We start from the raw sequence: 22,430 nt of genomic DNA, 5'->3' as shown, positions 1-22,430 counted from the left end.
GGGCCATCGTTGGGGTGCGGGGCGAGAGGAGATCCCGTGGAACCCGGAGGCCCCTCTCCGGAGGCCCCCGCCCGGCACGGAAGCTGGCTGGGAGAGCCGCCCCAGCTGCGCGCACCGCAGCCCCCGCGCCGCTGGATGGCGGGCCGTGGTCCTCGACGCCCATCCCCGGGGCGCGGGCGCGGCGTGCCTCGGGTCCTCGCGGGGGCGGGGGCCCATCCCGGCTGCCCAAGGGCCGGGCTTTCGGCGGCCGCGGAAGGCGGGGGCTTGGGGTAAGCCCGCCCCGGCCCAAGCCTTCCCCGCCGAGAAACGCGCCCCGCGGCGGCTGCCGCCAAGGCCAGGCCGCCCGGACCGAAGGCCCGCCTCCGCCAGCGGGAGCGGCCGCAGACCAGCGCGGCCCGACTGCCCGCGCGCCGCGGCGCTCCCCGGGCAGGGGCCGCTACCTGTCACGGACGGGAAGTAGATGCCGACCAGGAGGGTGAAGTACGAGGCCATGTCGCTGAAGACGTAGGGCTGCTCCGGGTCCAGCGCCGCGCCGGAGGGGGCCACGGAGGGCAGCCCCGTCTTCTCGACGACCACCCCCTTGGGCAAGTAGGAGCTCCAGAGGTTTTCTGCGGGGAGAGAGGCCGGGCCGTGGGCCGGGCAGCTGCCGCCGCCAGCCCCCGGCGCGCCGCCGCGCCTTTTCCCCGCCGGCCACGGCGCAGGGGCAGCGGACCCTCCCCGCGGCGCCTTCTGGCGCGCGCCCGCCCGCCCGCGGCCGGCCCCTGGCGCAGCTCCGCGCGCGCGCGCCGCCGCCGCGCCCCGGGTCCGGCGGGGCCCGGGCAGCTCGCAGGGCAGCTTTGCCCCCGCCTCTCTCCGGGCCCGCCGCCCCTTCCGTCCCGGGGCGCTTTGCCACCCGAGGGGACGGGCCGGGGGAGCGGGGTCCGGCGTTCACCCCACCGCCAGCGACAGGAGCCGAGCCCCGCGGGCGAGGGGCGGTTCTCGCGGAGGCTCCGCTCATGGCGGCCGCCTCCCCCTCCTCCGCTCGCGGAGAGCAGCGGGCCGTTTCAGCGGCGCGGCCCAAGCCCTGCGCCCCGGGATTCTGCCCGCAAGCCGAAGGGGCCCCGCTGCACGCGGCCCAGGAGAGGAGCGGGGCCGGGCGGCGCGGGCCTGCGGCAGATGCGGGGGGCCCCTCTCTGCCTGTGCTGAGCTGGGCCCATCATCCCCGGAGCAGCCGGCGCTCGGGCCCCCGGCTTTCCGCCGCGCACAGCCTCTTTTCTCTCTCTCGGCCCCCCGACCTACACTCCCCTGCGGGGCAATTAGCTGGTACGGTCCTGCATGTGAGGGGCAAGAAGAATGGGAAGGCGCTGCTGTGGAAACACACCGCAGGCGCCCCTGAAGGCCCCTCCAGGCTCCCCCCGCAGCTAGGAGAAGGCGACGCTTTCTCCCGCCTCGCGCTCCTGTTGCTGGCCGGAGTCTTGGGCTCTTTGATGTCTCAGGGTGCACAGAAATGGGAGCGGCCGGACGTCGGAGGGGGGGGGGCGCTTTGCCTCGCATTTTTCCTACCCGCTGCCTCTGCTTGAGAGCCCGTGAGGAGTCCTGCCTACTTACAGGCTCCCTTTTGTTGCAAGGCTTGGAAAGCGCCCGGCTGCCCCTAGCGATCCCCAAAGTGGGAAACTGCACCCACTGGATTTCTGCCTGTCATGCTGGAGATCTCCCCTCTGGGTGGGATGGAATAGCTGCCGGATGCTAGAGCAGCAGGCAGGGGAGAAAGGGCATGTCTGTGCTTGAAATCTTACACCAGTGCTGATCCCACCTGGGCAGGAGGTGTGGGGTGGGGGGGAGTGGGGAGTGTTTCTCTCCTTTCCCTGAAGTCACCAGACTACAGCCTAGCTTCAGCAGGGAGCCCGGAAGCCCACTTGACCCCAGTAGCTGGCCAAAGCTCCGGGGCATGTTCACAATGCCTGCGTTCCTTCAGCGATGCTCGGGTCCTGCAGGGCTGAGGGGCACACGGAGAACTTGAGAGGGACAAAGGGCAGGATAGGCATCCAAAGGGACCCACAGATGCAGGGGGACCCACTCTCTAGGCCTGGCCCTCCGGGTCAGAGGCAAAGGACACTCTCCTCCCCATCTCTTCCCAGGGTCCCCAGTCCAGATGAACATCAGAAGAGCCCTGAAGCTGGATCAGACCCAAGGGCCTCTCTAGCCCAGCATCCTGTTCCCACAGTGGCCAACCAGAGGCCCCAATGGGAGGCCCCGTAACTGAACATACTTGCCTTTTTCCTAAGCTAAACAGCCCCAGATGTTGTAACATTTCCTCACAGGGGAGTTGCTCCAACCCCTTGAACATTTTGGTTGCCCTTTTCTGCACTTTTTCCAGCTCTACAATACCTTTTTGGAGATGTGGTGACCAAAACTGTATGCAATATCCCAAGTGTCATTGAATCATAGATGTGTTCAGTGTGCTACAATATTAGCAGTTTTGTTGTTGTTGTTTTAAATCCTTTTCTAATAACAGTCAACATAGAATTTGCCTTTTTTATGTAGCTGCTGCACATTGGGTTGACATTTTCATGCCGTTATCCACCACAACCCCAAGATCTCTTTCTTGGTCACCATCAACTCAGACTTGACATTAACATATTTGTTCCAGTGAGCATCACTTTACACTGACTTACGCTGAACCACATTTGTCATTTTGATGCTCATTCTCCCTGTTTGGAGAGATTCTTTTGGAGCTCCTCAGAATCCCTTTTTGTTTTAGCCACCCTAAGGGTGCAACCCTGTCAGGATAGGCGGCCATCTCCGAGCTCGGAGGCAGCCGCCTATCCAATGCAGGGCAGGTGCAGCGCAGCGGGGATCTTCCCCTCTGTGCTTCGGCCGCCCTGCATTCACAGCTAGGCAGCCAATTCTGGCTGTCTAGCCGCAGGAAGTGCATGTGGGGGGGAGACGCTAGAGAGGCATAGGAAGCATTGGAAAGGCACTCCCACCTGCCCCACCCCGCCCCCAGGAATGCCCCGTTTTCACTGCTCTGTGCTGCTCTTACAAGCTTGGGGCTGATCCGCATTGCCTATGAGGCAGCGCAGGAGGGGGTGGAGGTCAGTTTTCAGGGAACTGACCTCGGAGTGCAGGCTCCAAGTTCAGATCCCGGGAACCGACCTATCCTATGGCTGTCTAGCCGCTGACTAGCAGCCATAGGATTGCGCCCTAAATTTAGTTTTGTCAGCAAATCTGGCCACCTCACTGCTCATCCTTAATTTCAGATCATTTATGAACAAGTTAAAAAGGGAGAATATTGTGAGAATTGACCATTTATTCCTACTCTCTGCTTTCTGTTCTCTAACAAGTTACTGATCCATAACAGGACCTCTCTTATTCTATGAATAAATTATTTGCTCAGGACTCTTTGGTGAGGGACTTTGTCAAAAGCCTTTTGGGAGTCCAAGTGACAACTCTCTACTGGATCACCCCTGTCCACATGTTTATTAACACTCTCAAAGAACTCTAAAAGTTAGGGAAACAGGAGTTCTCTTTGTGGAAGCGATGTTCATTCGTTATCAGCAGGGCTTGTCCTTCTATATGCTTACTAATTTTATCTTTAATAATGCTTTCTACCAGTTTCCCCTGAACAAAGACTAAGCTAACTGGCCACCCCATAATTTCCACACCTATGCTAAAGGCAGCTTACATCTTGGGGTCCCACCAGGCTCAGCGTACCTTGGATGAGGCCAGAAGCAGCTCCAGGGATGCCCTCGATCTCAGTGACATTATTCTGTGTGAAATACTCATCGCAGGTAGCATTGAGAAAGCGAGAGGAACAGAAGATCTCCCACAGCTGGGAGCCAATTGTCTCGTTGCCCACTTGGACTATCTTGGTACACACATCAAAGCCATGGCGGGACAAAGTCCGGTTCCCCAGCAGGCATATCCTAGCAAAAACAGGACGGGGGGGGGAATGCATGGGCCCATCTCTTCAGCTGGGGGGCAGCCCGCCTCTGCCTTTCAAGAGTGGCTGCCATGCTGTTACTTGCCCCATCCCACCCAGAGACACTTGTGGTTTGGTGCCCTCCTGTTGCCTGCCTGTTGGCTAGGCACAGCCCCTCCCCCCGGTGCCAGAGGAGCTACCTGGCTTGGCCCAGTGTGCCTGAGCCACCATTCCGTTCATATTCACAGACAGCTCTCTCCCCTGTCCTGCCCCTGACACTGCAGCAGCACAGCAGAGTAACACTGCAAATGGCAATCCAACAGAGCCCTCTTCCCTGGGACAGAAGGTCACCCCCTTTCAGAAGCACTAAACTGGGGCCCTCTTTGTGTGGCCTGGCCTGGGGGCACAAATGCCTCTGTCCTGGGGGAGGTTAGTGGAGGGGCTGTGGCTCTGTGGCAGAGCCCCCGCTTTGCCTGCGGAAGGTCCCAGGTTCAGTCTCCAGCGGCATCTCTGGGGAGGGTCAGGAACGAATCCACCTCAAGCCCTAGAGAGTTGCTGCTAGTTAGAGTTGACAATACTGGGCTGGATGGACCAATGGTCTGGCTCGGTATAAGGCAGGTCTGATCTCCCGTGTTTAGGGCATGTCTGCATCAGCTTATTTGGATGTGAAAAGGGCTCAAAAAGCTGAGGTCCTCCCTTGGCCTTCTGACGATTCCTAGTTCCTTCTCCTGAATTCAGGGCCAAGCTAGGCATGAAGTTATTCATGCATTTAGCAACTGCAATTGAATATTTTTAACAAGTAAATAGCAACTGCTTGGGGCCCCGCTCAAGACATGGAAGGCAGCAGGGATGAAGCCTAGGGAGGCGGTGGGCTCTCCCACACTGGAGGCGTTCAAGCCGAGGCTGGTCAGCCACCTGTCGGGGATGCTCTGACTTGATTCCTGCACTGAGCAGGGGGTTGGGCCCGATGGCCTCCGAGGCCCCTTCCAACCCTGCTATTCTGTGATTCCATGATTCTATGAAGCATTAAAGCCCCACATGGCAGTGAAGTCAGAGGTGTAGCTTGGCCTTTAGAAAAGCCTATTTCAAAAAGTGCAAAGAAAAGCCGGACAGGATCCCATGGCTAGAAATTCTGAAGGAAAGAAGACTCCAAGAGGGATGGGAGGTTCTGCAAAGTGAAATAATGAAAGGAACATCAGAAACTGTTCCCATGAGAAGGGGAAATGGGAGACAGCGGAAGAATCCAGTGTGGCTGCACAGGGAGCTTTTTGATGAGCTGAGACTTTAAAAGGACAAGTGTAGGGGATGGAAGGAGGAACATATCACCAAGGAGCAGTACAACAGAAAAGCCCAAGCCTGTAAGGAGGATGTCAGGAAGGCTGTGGCCCAGAATGAGCTGAGGAATGCCAAGAAACAACAAAAAGGGCTTCTCTCGCTATGTTCAGAGCAAGAAGGAGGCAGCAGCCGCAGGGGCAAGCATGCTGCTTGGGGAGGATGGTGATGGAGAAGGCAGAACAACTCACACAGTATTTTGCCTCTGTCTCCTCCTGCTGGGGGAATCGTGTTCAACTTGGGGCAAGTAGAACAAATGACAAGAGGAGGGACCTGTGCCCTGGGGTGGCTGGCGAACCCCTTGCTACTGTGAAGGAGTTCAAGTGTCCCAGGCCAGATGAATTATGCCCCAGGGGACTGGGAGAGCCTGGAGATGCTGTTTTAGAGCTACTGTCTGTAACCTCTGAGCAGTCTTGGGGAGTGGGTGAGGTGCCAGAAGGCAGCGACAGACAAATATCCCCATCTTCAAAGGGGTGGGATGGGCAGGTCAGCCTGGAAAACGACTGGCTGGGCAGCCTGACGTTGATACCAGGCAAAATTCTAGAACAGATGATTAAGCAGTCCCTGGGTCACAATGAGCAACATGCTTCATTCTTTGCAGACAATGTAGCTCAATTTGCACTGGGACAGGCCAGAGCGATGCAACCTCAGTGACTGCTTGTCTGGTCGCATTCAGCTTGTGGATCTGGGGATATGGACAGGGTACCTGGAGCAGTGAGGGCTGCCGCCACCTGTGTACTCGACCCTTGCCCTTGGCTGATTAAACTGGCCAAGGTGGGATTGATACCGTGGTTGAGGGAAGCGATTACTGCTTCTTTGATGGAGGGGCTTATTTCCTCTTGCGTAAAAGGAGCAGTAATAAGACCCTTAGTAAAGACACCTTCCCTGGAGTCAGGAGATCTGTCTAACTATAGGCCAGACTCAAATGTACCATTCTGGGCTAAGGTGATTGAGAAGCTGGTAGCCTTGCAACTTCAGATGCACTGGGATGGTACTGATTATCTGGACCCATTTCAATTGGGCTTTTGGCCAGGATATGGGACTGAGCCTGCTGTGGCCACCTTAGTGGATGACCTTCGCTGGGAACTGGATAGCGGAACCATAGCCCTGTTCATTTTCCTGGATCTCTCAGTGGCTTCCAGCACCTACAGCCATGCTACCCTTCTGGACTGCCTGGCAGGGCTGGGCCTGGGGAGTGCTGTTTTGCAGTGGATCCAGCCCTTTCTGTCAGGCCATATCCAGAAAGCAATGCTGGGGGATCACTGCTTGACTCCATGACCATTGGCCTGTGGCGTCGCACGGGGCTCTCTTTTGCCCCCATGTTGTTTCACATTTGCATGAAACTGCTGAGAGAAGTCATTTGGCGCTTTGGAGTAAGGTGCCACCAAGACACTGATATTACACCTGTCCTGAAAGACCTGCACTGGTTGCCAGCTGCTTTCCGGACACAATTCAAGGTGTTGGTTTTAACCTTTAAAGCTCTAAGCACTTGAGAACACCTGGAGGGAGGTCCGGAGTGGATTGCTGCAGGGCTCTGCCCTAGGATCTGTGCTGTTCAACATTTTTATAAATGACTTGGATGAAGTAGTAGAGGGGTTGCTTATCAAATCTGCAGATAACATGAAGCTAGGAAAGATTGCTAACCCCAAATAAGTCAGGATTAAGATTCAAAAGGATCTAGACAGGCTGGAACACTCCACCAAATCTAACAAGATGAGATTCAACAGAAAAAAAAGTCTTGCATTAAGGTACAAAAAAATCAAACACACAAGTATAGGAAGGGGGAGACCTGGCTTAGCAGCAGTGCACATGAAAAGGATCTAGGTGTCTTAGTGGATCTCAAGCTGCATATGAGCCAGCAGTGTGATGTGGCAGCTAAGGAAGCTAATGCAATCTTGAGCTGCATTAGCAGAAGCATAATGTCCAGATCAGGGGAAGTAAGGGTTCTGCTCTATTCTGCATTAGTCAGGCCACATTTAGAGTACTGCATCCAGTACTGTGCGCTCCATTTTAGGAAGGACACTGACAAACTGGAGTGCATTCAGAGAAGAATGCCAGGAGGGTGAGAAGTCTGGAAACCAAGTCCTATGAGGAACGGTCAAAAGAGTTGGGTATGTTTAGCCTGGAGAAGAGAAGGTTAAGGGGAGACATGAAAGCAGTCTGTAAATATCTGAAAGGCTGCCATGCAGAAGATGGAGCAGACGTGTTCTCTGTTGATCCTGAGGGCAGGACTAGAACCAATTAATGGACATTACAGGGAAGCAGATTTTGGCTAAACATTAAGAGAAGCCTCCTAACAGGGAAGGCTTTTCGGCAGTGGAATAGCCTGCCTCAGGAGGTGGAGGGTTCTCCTTCACTGGAGATCATCTGTCAGGGATGCTGTAGCTGGATCCTGCAGTGCACAGCCTGTATTGAGCAGGGGGATGGACCAGATGACCTCTAAGGTCTTTTCCTACTCTATGATTTTCGGTGCTTTTTCCTTCTTAAAATGGACTCTTAGGTTGACCGTATGCCTATCCATCCATTCACCCCCTCCTCCTTTTTATTACCAGCCCCCTCCCTTGCCTTAATGCTGCATTTGCATGGAGCCAATCATTCATCCTGAGCACCCCACTAATATCTAAGGCTAAATTTCTTTGTGGGGGCGAGAGGGTGCTTCTGCCTTGCACAGCTCTGGCTATGTCTGAAGCTCCTCTTGCTTCCTGTCGTTTGGCATGTGGGGCAGCTGCACACATTCTGTATCATCTGTTTAAAAGTGACAAAGGGAAGCCCATCCCAACAGGAGGGAAGCTGTGCAGGACACCGGGAGCCGCCTGATGCTCCTGGCCCCGCTTCGCCCACGACTGTCTGCTTGACGCGGCCTGGTTCTGCAGGGCCTCAGGCAAGGGCCAGCTGCCTCCCTCCTCCCCCGATCCTTCTTTAATGGGAGATGCAGCTGTCAGGGGTGGAACTCAGGAGCTTCTGAGTTCCCAGGTATGGACAAGAAAAGTGGTCTGAACATCAGCCTTGGGACACTGAGGGACACACTGAAAGGCAAGGAAGGAAGAGCTCAGGTGAGGGCAGGCCCACACGGCTGCTGTCAGTCTTCCGGATGGGGCAGTTTGCACATTCAAATTGGGGGCGGGGGGATCATTTGCCAGGAACATCTGGGTGCGGAGAAGAGCATCAGGTGACACTGCGCTGGCGTCCACCCTGCCTGACCATCCAATGGGACTCCAGCCCCACCCCGGAATGGCAGCTTCCGCAGGCACTTACGGGAAGGAGGGCGGGTCAATGGCAGATTTGATGACGCCGGCATAGATGGCCAGGATGGAGAGGATGACGCAGCCCAGGAAGACCAGGGCAAACTTGTTGACATATTTGACACCTACGAAGACCACGGTGGCCATGCACGTGAGCACACACGTCCCGTAGACCCGCATGTTGTTCAGCATGGCAGCTGCTTCCCCGCTGGCGTCCTCTGCCTCGAAGATGGCCATTGGCGGGAAGATGTAAGCCTGCATGGGAGGCAAGGAGCTGGGCATTACAGGCAGCCCACACCGGACCAGACTTGCAGCCCCCCCACCTCTGTCCCCCTCCTCATGCAAGAAGAGCTGTGCTGGATCAGACCAAAGGCCCACCTAGTCCAGTGGCCTGTTCCCTCTCTGTCCAAGCAGCTGCCTCTGGGAAGCCCACAAGCAGCACATGAGGACAAGAGCCCCCTCCCGCCCAAGTTCCCTGCAAGTGGCACTGAGAGGCAGACTGCCCCGATGCCGGAGCTGACATACAGCCATCAGGAACAGCAGCCATTGGTAGCCTTTGGCCAACCCCCTTTAAAGTCATCCAACTTGGTGGCCATCACTGCATCCTGCGGTAGCGAAGTCCATAGTTGAAGTAAGTGCTGTGTGAAGATGTACAGCCGTTTATCTGCCCTGAGTCTCCCACCACTCAGCTGCAGGCGGTGGCCCCACTGGATTCCAGCACAATGAGGGAGAAAAAATGGCTCCCTTGCCACTTCCTCACAACATGCATACACTTCTATCCACCTCTGTCAGGTCTCCCATTATTCGGTCTAAAATAGAGGTGGGCAACACAAAACCCCCACTGTCCCCTGTGTGGCCCCAACCATGCTGCCAAATTCAGTGGTGGCAAAAAAATCTATTGTTTTTATAGGGAACATTTGTGCTTCTTGCACTATAGAGCGCTAAAAGGGGCAAATATAGCTTGAGAACAAGCTAAGTTTAATCCACTTAGCACCATGGAGTGCTGCAGAGTGGCTTGCCACTGAATTTTGGCAGCAAACTGCTAATTTATTTTTTAAAATTTCAGGCTGTCCCATTGACTGTGTGATGCCTGATGGGGTGCGGCTTGTGAGGGCTGAAATGGCCCCTGGACCTCCTGCAGTTGCCTTTGCTCCCCAGGAGTGGGTCAAGAAACCAGCACAAGGGGCAAGTCACTCCTTCAGCCCAAGGCCATGGCCTCCTTATGGCACACCAGCTGGGCACCAGGCCCTGGGAAATCTCACAGGGAAGGACCTCTCCTGACTCTGGTTCCATCAGGGTTGCATATACTATGAACTCAGCCAATGCGAAAAGGTCCACCCAAACTTACAAGCACAAGAGAAGGTTGTGGAAACCAATAAAAGGGGCAAAAGTGCTTATTCCAACACAAGACAATGAAATTATCCCAACTCATTTTGAGTAGCATAGGTATTATTCCTATTATGATCCCAATAATAAGACCTCCAACTTAAAACATGTATAGAAAAAACCTTTCAATAAATGAGGAATCAAACCATGCCTAAAAATGAACCATCATGCAGAACCACTGAATGAAATATTTTAAAAATCTTAGGGCAATAATTAATCAATGGGAGGATAAATGCAATGGATTATAAATTGTCAGTTCACATAAGGTGCTTCCAGAAGGAGGGCTCCTAAGGCTACCAATTATAAGAACATAAGATGAACCTGCTGGATCCGACCGAGGGTCCATCTAGTCCAGCATTCTGTTCACACAGTGGCCAACCAGCTGCCCACAGGAAACCCACAAGCAGGACTCGATGGCCTTGTAGGCCCCTTCCAACCTTACTACTCTATGATTCTGTGGTTCTATGACTACAAATTGGCCCAAGCAGAAGTGGGATGTTTTCCAAAACGCTGAATTGGGGCTTGAGTTGAAGTGGGGTGGGGGGTCAGTGCACACGTATGTATGTATGTATGTAATTATACACACACGCAAGCACACCATATATATATATATATGTGTGTGTGTGTGTGTGTGTATATGTGTGTGTATATGTGGTGCACTTAGACTCAGATACATATGCACATTTGTATTATTGGCCTGTGCCCCAGATCTTTTAAGAACCTAGCAATGCCCCTGATCAGGACTTTTAGCTATTGATAGTTTTATCCTCCCTGAATTTTTCAAATCCCCTTTTAAAGCCATCCAAACTGGTAGCCATCACTACATCTTGCAGAAGTGAATTCCACAGTTTGACTCTGCGCCATGTGAAGAAGCCCTTCCTTTTCTCTCTCCTGAATCTCCCACCAGTCAGCTTCATGGGATGACCCCAGGGTCTAGTATTATGAGAGAGGGAGAAAAATGTCTCCCTATCTACTTTCTCCACACCAGGCATCATTTTGTACATTTCTATCACATCTCCCCTTGCTTGCCTTTTTTCTAAGCTAAACCATCCCAGTTGTGTAACCATTCCTCATAGGGGAGTTGCTCCAGCCCCTGGATTGTTTTACTTGTCCCTTTCTGCATTTTTTCCGACTCTTCAATGTCTTTTTTTAGGTGTGGTGACCAGAACTGTACACTATGGTGTGACTACACTTAGGGCACAATCCTATGCATGTTTGGACAGAGAAGAGGCCTACAACATTGCTGGCTGGGGCATGCAGGGAGTTGCAGGCCTTTTCTCTGTCTAAACATTCATAGGATTGCGTCCTTAGAATTCTAAGTGTGGTCACACCCTAGATTTGTATAAGGGGAGTATGATCTTTGCAGTTGTATTTTCAGTTCCTGTCCTAAATATTTCTAACATGGAATTTGCCTTTTTCACAGCTGCCGCATACTGGGGCTGACAGCGTATACATGAAGCTGGGACTTTTTGCTGCAATGTGCATCACCTTACGCTTGCTTACACTGAACCACATTTGCCATCTGGATGCCCATTCTCCCAGTTTGGAGAGGCATTGGGCAGCTTTTCTTCTTTCCCTCCTTAATGGAGGAAAGAAAACAGAAAAACGGGGAAGAAGCAGTGAGAAAACATGGGTGGGTTACAAATTGAAGACGATACCATTTGGACCCCCCCCCCCTAAATTCCATGAATGAGGCAGGGTGATTGCAAGATAAAAGCCTTGTCTGGAATTGCCCATAGTTTTGAGAAATCCTTTACATATATTGCAATAATCACTTGAGTGTGGGGGGTGGGGAGAGGGGTGTCAACACAAACTGACGTACTAAGAAAACATGAAAATGTAGTCTCCCAGCTGTAAATGGTGGTGGTGCTGGTGTGCATGCGTGCGTGCGTATAGAGGAGTTGGTGTTTGAACTGGAGTGGTTGCAGGGTGTGCTGGTCAACTAGAAATGACCAGTGTGGAACCAGAACAGGGCAGGGTGGGGAGGTGGTGGCAGGTTGTCCCCCTTGCTTTTCAAGTGGCTGAGTACACAGTGGAGGGGGAGAGGAGAGAAGGAGGGTTTGCAGCCTGAAGAGGGCATGAAAGCGGAGCGACCCCCCATCGCTGTGGACCTAAGATGGGGACAGTGAGGTTGCAGCAGGGAAGGATGCAGGTTTTCCAGTCCTCTGCTTCCCCCTGCTTCCCCCATGATGAGACAGGGGGTCTCTTAGGTTCTTCTGAGGGGACTTTTGTCCAGAGAGCCCCTTGCCCCTTCCTCTGGCACAAGAAGAGGGTGCTGAGAAAGCTCGGGGGGGGGTGCAAATGGGAAGGGGAGGAGGAGGAGGTGACAACTGGTACTAGAAGGTTGCTTCATTGTTACTGTGAATTGTTTTGAGAATTATAGTGGCTGAAAAGTGCAAATACTGGAAGGAAGGAAGGAAGGAAGGAAGGAAGGAAGGAAGGAAGGAAGGAAGGAAATGTTTGAGGGGAGATAAGATAAAAAGGTGTCCCCAACCAGTCGTGTCCGACTCTAGGGTGTGGTGCTTATCTCCATTTCTAAGCCAAAGAGCCAGCGCTGTCCGAAGACGCTTCCGTGGTCATGTGGCTGGCATGACTGAACACCGAGGTGCACGGAACGCTGTTACCTTTCCCGCCAAAGCGGTACCTATTTATCTACTTGCAATTTCTTGCTTTCGAACTGCTAGGTTGGCAGGAGCTGGGACTGAAGATGGGAGCTCACTCCATCACACAGCACTCGGGTCTCGAACTGCTGTCCTGCCAGCCTTCCAGTCTGCAGTTCAGCATCTTAACCACTAAGCCACCACGGCCCCTATAGCATATATAGATAGCACTCTTCAAGTACTTGAAAGGTTGTCACAGAGAGGAAGGCCAGGATCTGTTCTCGATCATCCCAGAGTGCAGGACATGGAACTGGGCTCAAGTTCCAGGAAGCCAGATTCCGGCTGAACATCAGGAGAAACTTCCTGACTGTTAGAGCAATACGACAATGGAACCCATTCCCTAGGGAGGTGGGGGGCTCTCCCACACTGGAGGCATTCAAGACAAGGCTGGACAGCCATCTGTCAGGGATGCTCTGACTTGGATTCCTGCATTGGGCAGGGGGTTGGACTCGATGGCCCTTCCAACCCTATGATTCTATGAATGCATTGGAATTGGCTTCTCCACTGCAGCTCGTCACCCAAGAGGCTGCGGCCAGACTGGTTGTCCTTTCCCCAGAACAGGCTGTGGGGACCAGCAGGGATCTCGCCTGCAAGAGGCAAGGTCTCCAGGTGCCTTTCAAGTGGTCACCAAGTGATCTGCATTGTGTTCAAGCACTGAACACATTAAAGCAACATCATTTCCCCCTTTTACATTGATACAGGAGAGCCATTGAACAAAAGCAGAAGCAATTGTTTGGAGGAGGAAACAGGCATTATATTATACCAGGGAGATCAAGTGGAGTGTGCTCAGGTGGGAGGTCAGTTTTTCAAGCAGATAACTTAAGATTTATACATGCATATTTAAAAGGGGAGAGAGATATCTATCCTATTCCTTTGTCTCAGTATTCAGTATCATCACTTTTAAGTGTATCAGATCCTTTGTTTCTAGTTTTTTAAAGAACCTTGCTCCCAGGACTCCTGTGTATAATTCAAGAGCATTATTCTTTGTGACTATCTGTGAACTGGCAACATACAGTCCATAGATTTGCTTAGATTGTCTTGCACCAGGAATGGCGAAGCCTTGCTAGAGGATGCATCAGAGGGAGGAGAGACAGAGACCCTGGGTGGTAGGAGGGACAGGCAAGGGGGTGGGGTAGGAACATGAAGAGAGAGAGGGAGGGAGGGAGAGATGGGCAAGCAAGACAGCAGGGGGCAGCAGGGGAGACTTTCTCTCACAGTCTCTGGTCTGTAAAATGCACTTTTATAACATATAAATATATACAGGAATGGTTGATTCTGTGTGGTCATTGTTATCTGGCTCCTCTTTTCTTTTCCCCTGATGAAAAAGCATGGGATACCTGAAGCATTTTGGGATACATTTACCACCTTATCCTTGGAATAAGCAGCTTTGCATCTTCTATGTGTGTCCATGATGTCTTTTCTGCACATTCTGTGGGCTAAAACAAAATCCAAATTCCTCTTCAACATCAGCCACATTTGCAAATCAAGCAAATCTACCAAGATTTGCTCATTTTTGCATTATTTATTCTGGTTTGAGGAGGGATGGTTGGAGAGCAACATTCAGGCACCCCGGAGGAAGACAACGTGATGCAGAGAGCCGAGGCTCTGCCAGCGGAACCAGGCCAAGAGGTGCCACCCATACCTTGCCAAGGGCCTGCAAATCAGCCGGGGGCGGGGGTGAATAGAAGTGTTGCATTCTGTTTTTTCCAGAGAAGGCCACACTTCTTGGGGTAGGAGGATGCTGCATGTATTGTGCCAAACAGAGATGGCACCAGATTGCCACACTGCTATGCCGCTGCTGCTGCTGCCCACGCTCCATCCTTGCCGAAACTGTGCCGATCCCCACCCACTGCCAGCACTCACCAGCAGAATCTCAATGGTGCCCAGGATGTACATGGCACCTGCAAAAGTGGTGCCCAGGTAGAAGCAGAGCCCAACAGCGCCTCCAAATTCAGGGCCTAGTGAGCGTGAGATCATGTAGTAGGAGCCCCCAGCTGGAAAAAGAAAGAGAGAGACAGAGTGGGCGGGGGGGGGGCACATGAGCAAGATCACACGGCATGAAATCCCTCCCCTCTCTATATGGCCTGCGCTAATTAAGCTGAATCTGCTGCACGCCCCCGCCCCCCAATCAGACATGCTGCCCAATCCACATCAGGCCCAAAGTGCCCCCAACATGTAATACTAGTAATTCAGTATTACTAGTGTAGCTTCCAAATCCCGGGAAGTACCAGTTCCCCTCTACTCAGCACTGGTTAGGCCTCATCTGGAGTACCTTGTCCAGTTCTGGGCACCACATTTTAAGGAGGATGTAGACAAGGTGGAGAGGAGGAGGGCCACAAAGATGATCAGGGGACTGGAAACAAAGCCCTGTGAGGAGAGACTGAAGGAACTGGGCATGTTTAGCCTTGAGAAGAGAAGACTGAGGGGAGAGAGGATGGCGCTCTTCAAGTCCTTGGAAGACTGTCACAAAGAGGAAGGCCAGGGTCTCTTCTCCATCATCCCAGAATGCAGGACATGGAATCATGGGCTCAAGCTACAGGAAGCCAGATTCTAGCTGAACATCAGGAAAAATGTCCTGCCTGTTAGAACAATACGACAGTGGAACCCATTCCCTAGGGAGGTGGTGGGCTCTCGCACACTGGAGGCATTCAAGATGAGGCTGGGCAGCCATCTGTCAGGGATGCTCTGACCTGGATTCCTGCACTGAGAAGGGGGTTGGATTCGATGGTCTAATAGGCCCCTTCCAACCCTACTATTCTATATGATTCAGGTGGGAGCCTTTTTTCTTTCAAGAGGCCCCCTCCTTTAGGGGCACCCTTCCAGGAATCTCATGTCAGCCATTGTTGTTGTTGTTGTTCAGTCATTAAGTTGTGTCCAACTCTTCGTGACCCCGTGGACCAGAGCACGCCAGGCCTTCCTGTCCTCCGCTCTCTCCCGGAGTGTGCTCAAGTTCATATTCATTGCATCGGTGATGCTATCTAGCCATCTCATCCTCTGCTGTCCCCTTCTCCTTTTGCCTTCAGTCTTTCCCAGCATCAGGGTCTTTTCCAGGGAGTTTTCTCTTCGCATTAGGTGGCCAAAATATTTGAGCTTCAGCTTCAGTATCTGTCCTTCCAATGAGCACTCGGGGTTGATTTCCTTTAGGATGGATTGATTTGACCTCCTTGCAGTCCAGGGCACTCGTAAGAGTCTTCTCCAGCACCACATTTCAAAGGCATCAATTCTTCGGCGCTCAGTCTTCCTTATAGTCCAGCTCTCACAGCCATACGTTGCTACTGGGAAAACCATAGCTTTGATTAGACGGACCTTTGTCGGCAAGGTGATGTCTCTGCTTCTTACTCTGCTGTTTGGGTTTGCCATAGCTTTCCTCCCAAGGAGCAAGCATCTTTTAATTTCATGGCTACAGTCACCGTCTGTGGTGATCTTGGAGCCCAAGAAAATAAAATCTGTCACTGCTTCCATTTCTTCCCCTTCTATATGCCAGGAAGTGATGGGGCCAGATGCCATGATCTTTGTTTTTTTAATGTTGACTTTCAAACCAGCTTTTGCACTCTCCACTTTCACCCTCAGCAAGAGGCTCTTTAGATCCTCTTCGCTTTCTGCCACTAGGATGGTATCATCTGCGTATCTGAGGTTGTTGATAATTCTCCCGGCAATCTTAATTCCGACCTGTGATTCATCCAACCCAGCGTTTCTTATGATGTACTCTGCATATAAGTTAAATAAGCAGGGCGACAATACACAGCCTTGTCGTACTCCTTTCCCAGTTTTGAATCAATCGGTTGTTCCATGTCTGGTTCTTACTGTTGCTTCTTGACCCTCTTACAGGTTTCTCAGGAGACGGGTAAGGTAGTCTGGTACCCCCATCTCTTTCAGAATTTGCCAGAGTTTGTTGTGATCCACACAATCAAAGGCTTTAGCATAGTCAGTGAAGCAGAAATAGACGTTTTTCTGGAATTCTCTTGCTTTCTCCATGATCCAGCGAATGTTGGCGATTTGATCTCTAGTTCCTCTGCCTCTTCGAAACCCAGTTTGTACTTCCGGTAGTTCTTGGTTCACACACTGCTGAAGCCCAGCTTGTAGGATTTTGAGCATAACCTTGCTGGCATGTGAAATGAGTGCAATTGTACGGTAGTTTGAACACTCTTTGGCGTTGCCCTTCTTTGGAATTGGAATGTAAACTGACCTTTTCCAGTCTTGTGGCCACTGTTGAGTGTTCCAAATTTGTTGGCATATTGAGTGCAGCACTTTAACAGCATCATCTTTTAGGATTTTTAATAGCTCAGCTGGAATACTGTCATCTCCGCTAGCTTTGTTGTTAGTAATGCTTCCTAAGGCCCACTTGACTTCACTCTCTAGGATGTCCGGCTCAAGTTCAGTGACCGCACTATCATGGCTATCAGGGACATTCAGATCTTTCCTGTATAGTTCTTCTGTGTATTCTTTCCACCTCTTCTTAATCTCATCTGCTTCTCTTAGGTCCCTGCCTCCTTTGTCCTTTATCATGCCTGTCTTTGCACAAAACGTTTCCTTGAGATCTCCGATTTTCTTGAAAAGATCTCTAGTCTTTCCCATTCTGTTGTTTTCCTCAATTTCTTTGCATTGTTCATTTATGAAGGCCTTCTTGTCTCTCCTTGCTATTCTCTGGAACTCTGCATTCATTTGATATATCTTCCCCTTTCTCCCCTGCTTTTCACTTCCCTTCTTTCCTCAGCTACTTGTAAAGCCTCATCAGACAACCACTTTGCTTGCTTGCATTTCTTTTTCTTTGGGATGGATTGAGTTGCTGCCTCCTGAACAATGTTACAGACCTCCGTCCATAGTTCCTCAGGCACTCTGTCTATCAGGTCTAATCCCTGAAATCTATTCCTCACCTCCACTGCATATTCATAAGGGATATGATTTAGGTCATACCTGAATGGTTTAGTGGTTTTCCCTACGTTCTTCAATTTAAGCCGAAATTTTGCAACAAGCAGCTCATGATCTGAGCCACAGTCAGCTCCAGGTCTTGTTTTTACTTACTGTATAGAGCTTCTCCATCTTTGGCTGCAAAGTACATAATCAATCTGGATGGGGTCAAAGCCAGCGATGGGCACAAGCAGTGCCAACATAGGCACTGCTTTCTCTCTCCCTCTTTCTCTTTCTCTGGGCCACCCCATTTTCCTTCCCTCCCTCCCTTTGGGACACCCCCTTCTCTCTCCCCACCCAACTCGAGGAGGAACAGATCACTTTTGCCAGAGGTCTGAATGGATCCCTTCCAAGGGCTTTTGAAATTAAGCTGAAGGCTGGATGTGGCCCTTGGGCTGCAGTTGTCCACCCCTCCAGCAACAGAGGCCACCTCTTGGCCGTGGATGGTGTGGGTGGAGAGGAGCTGCAGGCATTGAGAATACACAGCCCCTTGGGAAAGGGAGGCAGCTCATTTCCTGGGCTCCAGGCTGTACCTCAGTCCACACCCATTTGTGCCAAGTGGCCATGGAAGCAAGAAGTGCCAGTGGCAGCCCAGGGTCAGGCTGCCCAGCAGCGAGGGGACAGCAAGACGTCTCCTCTGCCTCCCGGCCAGCGGCCACTACCCAGCAGGGGGCAGGCAGGCCCTGAGGTTCCGGCTGAACATCAGGAAAAACTTCCTGACTGTCAGAGCAATACGACAATGGAACCAATTCCCTGGGGAGGTGGTGGGCTCTCCCACACTGGAGGCATTCAAGACGAGACTGGACAGCCATTTGTCAGGGACGCTCTGACTTGGATTCCTGCATTGAGCAGAGGGTTGGACTCGATGGCCTTGTAGGCCCCTTCCAACCCTACTATTCTATGATTCTATGATGTGCCGGCTGGCAGGCTAACTGCTGATGTCCTTTGCTCTGGCTGGAAGCTCCCGCCCCCGTCCTCGTCCTGCGCCCAAGTGTGGCTGCACTTAGAGAGGAGGGAAGCCCACCCCTCTGTGGGGCCCATTCCAAGAGCTCCAGGATTCAAGTCAGTCCTGGGATGGAAGCCCTCCTGCTAGAGGCCCACCTCCTTGGGACGATGAGGGAGCTCCTGTCCCGCACAGTCCAGCCATGTAGGAACACCACACTGTGCTGGCCGCTGCAGGATGGGACTTTGGCTGCCCCCACTGCTGGTGTCCTAGGGCGAGCCCAGAGGGATTCCAGGGGAAGGTGCAGGCCCTGCTTGGGGCACTTCCTGTTTTCCCATTGGGGCCCTGCAGCTGTGTCATCAGGCAGGCTCTCTTTGTGTTACAGAGGCCCCCTGTCATTGCAGGCAGGGCTGGGGGGAGCAGGAGGGACATTCCTGCCCAGCCAGGGGCCTCAGTCAAAGCCCCCATCAACCCCTTGCCTTCTTGTCTACACCCTTTACCCCCCCCCCATCCCACAACCCTCTACAAACCTGGCACAACTCCATTGGTCGCGATGGCACTCATGGAGATGGCCGTCAGCATCGTCTGTGGGTGGGGGGAAAGGCAGAGATATTGGAGGGGGAAGGGAAAGGGGAAGGAAAGCCATCACCTGCCCCTACTCATGACAAGGCAGAAAGGATATACAGTTTCTTGTTGTGGTTTTTGTCCAACTCCTGCATGGCTGAAGAGAGGAGAGAAGTTGGGAAGGTGCTGGGGGCAGGGGCTGCAGCATAGGGCCAGGGAGAACTGAACCTACCGCAACCCTGCCCTGCCATGCAGCCAGTAAAGGGGGTAAAGAGTAATGGTGGCCGGGCATGGGGTTCAGGTGCAAGTGGGGAAAATACCACTCTTGTCTTTGCGCCCAAGGCCACACGCTGGGTCAGAGACACTCAGGATTTGAGTCCTGGCTTCCCCCTGAACCTGGGGCCCTTGATTGGACTGCTGAGATCCTGCCACTCTCAGACATAGCATCCACCATCCCCCTGAAGGCCCTGGGCTATGCCCATTTGCTGGAAGGCAGCTGGGACGTCTCCTCTGGAGACAGTGCCCCTGTGGAGGGTGGGCAGGTAAGGCTAAGGCTGCACTGCATGGGGGGGGATGCACAACCTCAGAGAAGCAGCGTGGCTGCTTGCGGTGTGGTCATAGCTTTCTGGGAATGGCCACAAGATGGATGGGCTGAGCAGTACCTTTGGGCCAGGATGCGCCAGGAGTCCGGAGGCAACGGGCTGGGATTGTTTGGCCGCTGGAGCCCCATCTGCCAGCACTGCTGCCCACCCAGGCAGGCACAGCTCTGGCACCTGGCTTTATCTCGGCTGGCTGTGTCTGGCCAGATGCTGCCCAGCAGGGCTGCAGTCAGCGCACTGAGCAGGGCAAGTGTGCCGCAGCCACCTCCACGCTGCAGGGGGGAGCCACAATGGCCAAGCCAGACTGCTGACCTTTCAAGCGGGGCCCTCTGGGGCCGCAGGGTGTGCCATGGCCTGCCAAGGTGAGGGCTCGGGGGGGGGGGGGCTTTTGCCTCTTTTTCTTTCAGAAGTTTCCAGGCTGAGCTCTGTCTGAGGCCATGGACTCAGAGGCTGAGCCCCAGAGAGTTTCCTGGGCGCTCCCTCCTCATCCTTCCCTCCCTGAGTGTCACTCACACAGGAGCAGCAGAGGAGGACCATGCAGAAAGACTCCATGATCCCAGCAATGCCCACGACCCAGGTGAGGCGGAGGAAGAGGATCACGCCAAAGATGTTCTGCAGGCAGGGCAGGTAGACGCCCATGAAGGTGCCCATCCGGGGAGCCTGCCGGAGGAAGCACAAAGCTGTGAGGAGGCGCCCAGGCACCAGGGCTTCTGTCCCTCCCCAGGAGGATGGCAGACCCGGGGAGGAAAGAGGCTGGAATCCTTGGGAAGCAGGCCTGATGAGGGCGATGGGCTCCCTTTCCATGCAGTGCCTCAGGAGCTCTGAAGCGGCTTTCCACCACCTCACTTTCAAAACTCTTGCCACTCATCACTGATGCTTTTCTCACAGAGTCTGGCTTGTTCTCTGGCTTTTCACAGAAGAAAAATCTTTACATGCAGGGAGCAAGGAATTTGTAGCATGGGAATGATTCACAGTGCTCCAGTGCTGCGGGGGGGGGGGGACATATGGCATTTATGCTCACGAGAGAGCAACAGCTTCCCACCCCCCATCACACACACCAGTTGGTGGGGGTGATCCTGGGCTCCAATGGCACACAGGTCCATCCGGGACAGGGTGGCGGGGTGCTGGTGGCATTGCTCTGCTTAACCCTGGAGTGCTCTGGGCTGAGGAGGGAATGTCCCACTCCCCGCGTTGGGACACCGAACTCCCAGAGATGAGAAACGGGCTGCTGCCACCATGAGCCACAGCCAGCCAGTGCACAGCTAACGCTTTCCTGGGGTGGCTCTGGGAAAGCCCACCTGCGGCTCAGCACACCACCCAGCAGCCTGGGGACCAGGGCCGGGTGCAGGGCCTGGAGCACCGGCCGGCCGCTGCAGAGGAGCATCCCTCTGGCCCCCAGAGCCAATGGCCCGCCTCACCCACCACAGGGCCGCCTCCCCGCCCGGCCGCCGTGGCCTCAGGATCCCGCCCGCCCCCGCCCCACATGCCTTGACAGGCTTCTTCTTGGCTCCGTCATTGTTCTCGGCCTCCTCATGCTCGCGGCTGCCCTGCGGCAGGTTGGTGTAGTTGGCCAGGCCGCTGAGCAGGGACGAGACCATGGGGCTGGTGTCCATCTCCTCCTGTTTCGTGGCAGGAGAGAGGGGTGAGGCAGCAGGCCCACCAGGCTCCCACAGTGGCCCTCTCCTTGGCCCCCTCCTGCAGCCCAGCCGGCCGGCGCAGCGCTCCCTTGTTCGGCACCCCCGCCCTTTGGAGCAGGGGAGCCCCTGGGGCCAGTTCAGGCGCTGATCCATCTAGCCCAGGAGCGCCCGCCCGGACTGGCAAAGGCACCTCTAGGGTCTTGGGCAGGGAGGGGCCTCTTGCATCTCCTTCCTCCTGAGCCTTTTAACTGGGGAGGCTGGGGGGTGGAGGTACTGAGCCCGGGACCCTCTACATGCAAGGCACGTGCTCTGTGGCTGAGAGGGGATCTCTGCCCCTCAACCCCAGCTCTCCCCCTACATAGCCGACCTCAAAGAGTGCCATGTTCTTCCCGTCATATTCCTTCCCTTTCTCCAGGTCTGTGCTGTTGATGAAAGGGCTGCTTTCCTTGGGGTTTCCATCACCTAAAGGGGAAGAGAGATGGATCAATGCCAGCCACACAGCCATGTCCCTGGCCCCCTTCTTGCCACCTCCATTCATTCCTTGCTTGCACAAGCATCCCCTGGCTGACACCAGAACTGGCTCCTGCATTTGCTGGCTGGAAGCTGAGGCCAGGCCCATGTTCACCCCCGCCCTCCCCCAACTGCTTTGCTCGAGCTCCTCCTTCAGCAGAGCATGGCTGGGACAGGCGCATCAAATGCCCCCCCATCTGCACCCCCTCCCTCCAGGGCTGAATTTTCACCAAGCATGTTGGGGAGTCTATATCCTCTGTTGGACACCAGCCCTTGTGAGACCACCTGAACTATACAGAGATGGCTTGGACTCAGCTGGGAGATGCCCATCATGGGGCCTGAGGCAAAGAAGGGGTGCAGCATCCTATCTAAGGTGCCAGACTACCTTTCCAGACTGCTTCAAAGGATCCAGCAAGATACAAACCAAAGAGGAGCATTGGTGCAGGCAGCTTGAACAGAGAACTCAATCAGTGAGATACTCTAAGAAAGTCTAAATAGACCCTCTACGGGAAATCTGCTTGGGAGCTCAAAGTTCCTACAGAATTTCCCCCAAAGGTTAGAAATGGCATCTGAGAAACTGCAGCAGTGGAGATCACCACAGTGAGTAGTTATGTCCAAGAGGCCATTGGAACAGATCTGCCAACAAAATCAGAGAGACTCCAAGTGCACAGAATTTGAGTTGCATATTGCGGTTTCTCTTTAGCAATACGAGTCCTGATCTAACCATTTTGGTGCTCACCCCAAATCC

General features: G+C 53.6%; 1 protein-coding gene across 1 annotated transcript in view; it reads right to left on the bottom strand.

Annotated features, from left to right (window-relative positions):
- SLC12A5 (solute carrier family 12 member 5) overlaps positions 1-21,569 on the bottom strand; it is a 47,021-nt gene extending 25,452 nt beyond the window's left edge. Inside the window, exons 1-8 of the mRNA XM_084854968.1 lie at positions 21,540-21,569; positions 21,023-21,154; positions 20,049-20,195; positions 18,903-18,957; positions 14,385-14,515; positions 8,489-8,730; positions 3,694-3,905; positions 441-608 (exon numbers count right to left, since the gene is read on the bottom strand). Coding sequence (XP_084711094.1) covers positions 441-608; positions 3,694-3,905; positions 8,489-8,730; positions 14,385-14,515; positions 18,903-18,957; positions 20,049-20,195; positions 21,023-21,154; positions 21,540-21,554 — 1,102 coding nt within the window. The 5' untranslated portion in view covers positions 21,555-21,569. The remainder of the gene's footprint in view (positions 1-440; positions 609-3,693; positions 3,906-8,488; positions 8,731-14,384; positions 14,516-18,902; positions 18,958-20,048; positions 20,196-21,022; positions 21,155-21,539) is intronic.
- Between the last annotated feature and the right edge of the window lie 861 nt (positions 21,570-22,430).

Source organism: Heloderma suspectum, chromosome 4 (genome assembly GCF_057233095.1).
Source record: "Heloderma suspectum isolate Gila_16-S chromosome 4, 16-S_ref, whole genome shotgun sequence".
In the NCBI taxonomy this organism is placed as follows: Eukaryota; Metazoa; Chordata; class Lepidosauria; order Squamata; family Helodermatidae; genus Heloderma; species Heloderma suspectum.
Note: the sequence above shows the minus strand (reverse complement) of the source record. Positions and strands in the feature narration are given on the sequence as shown.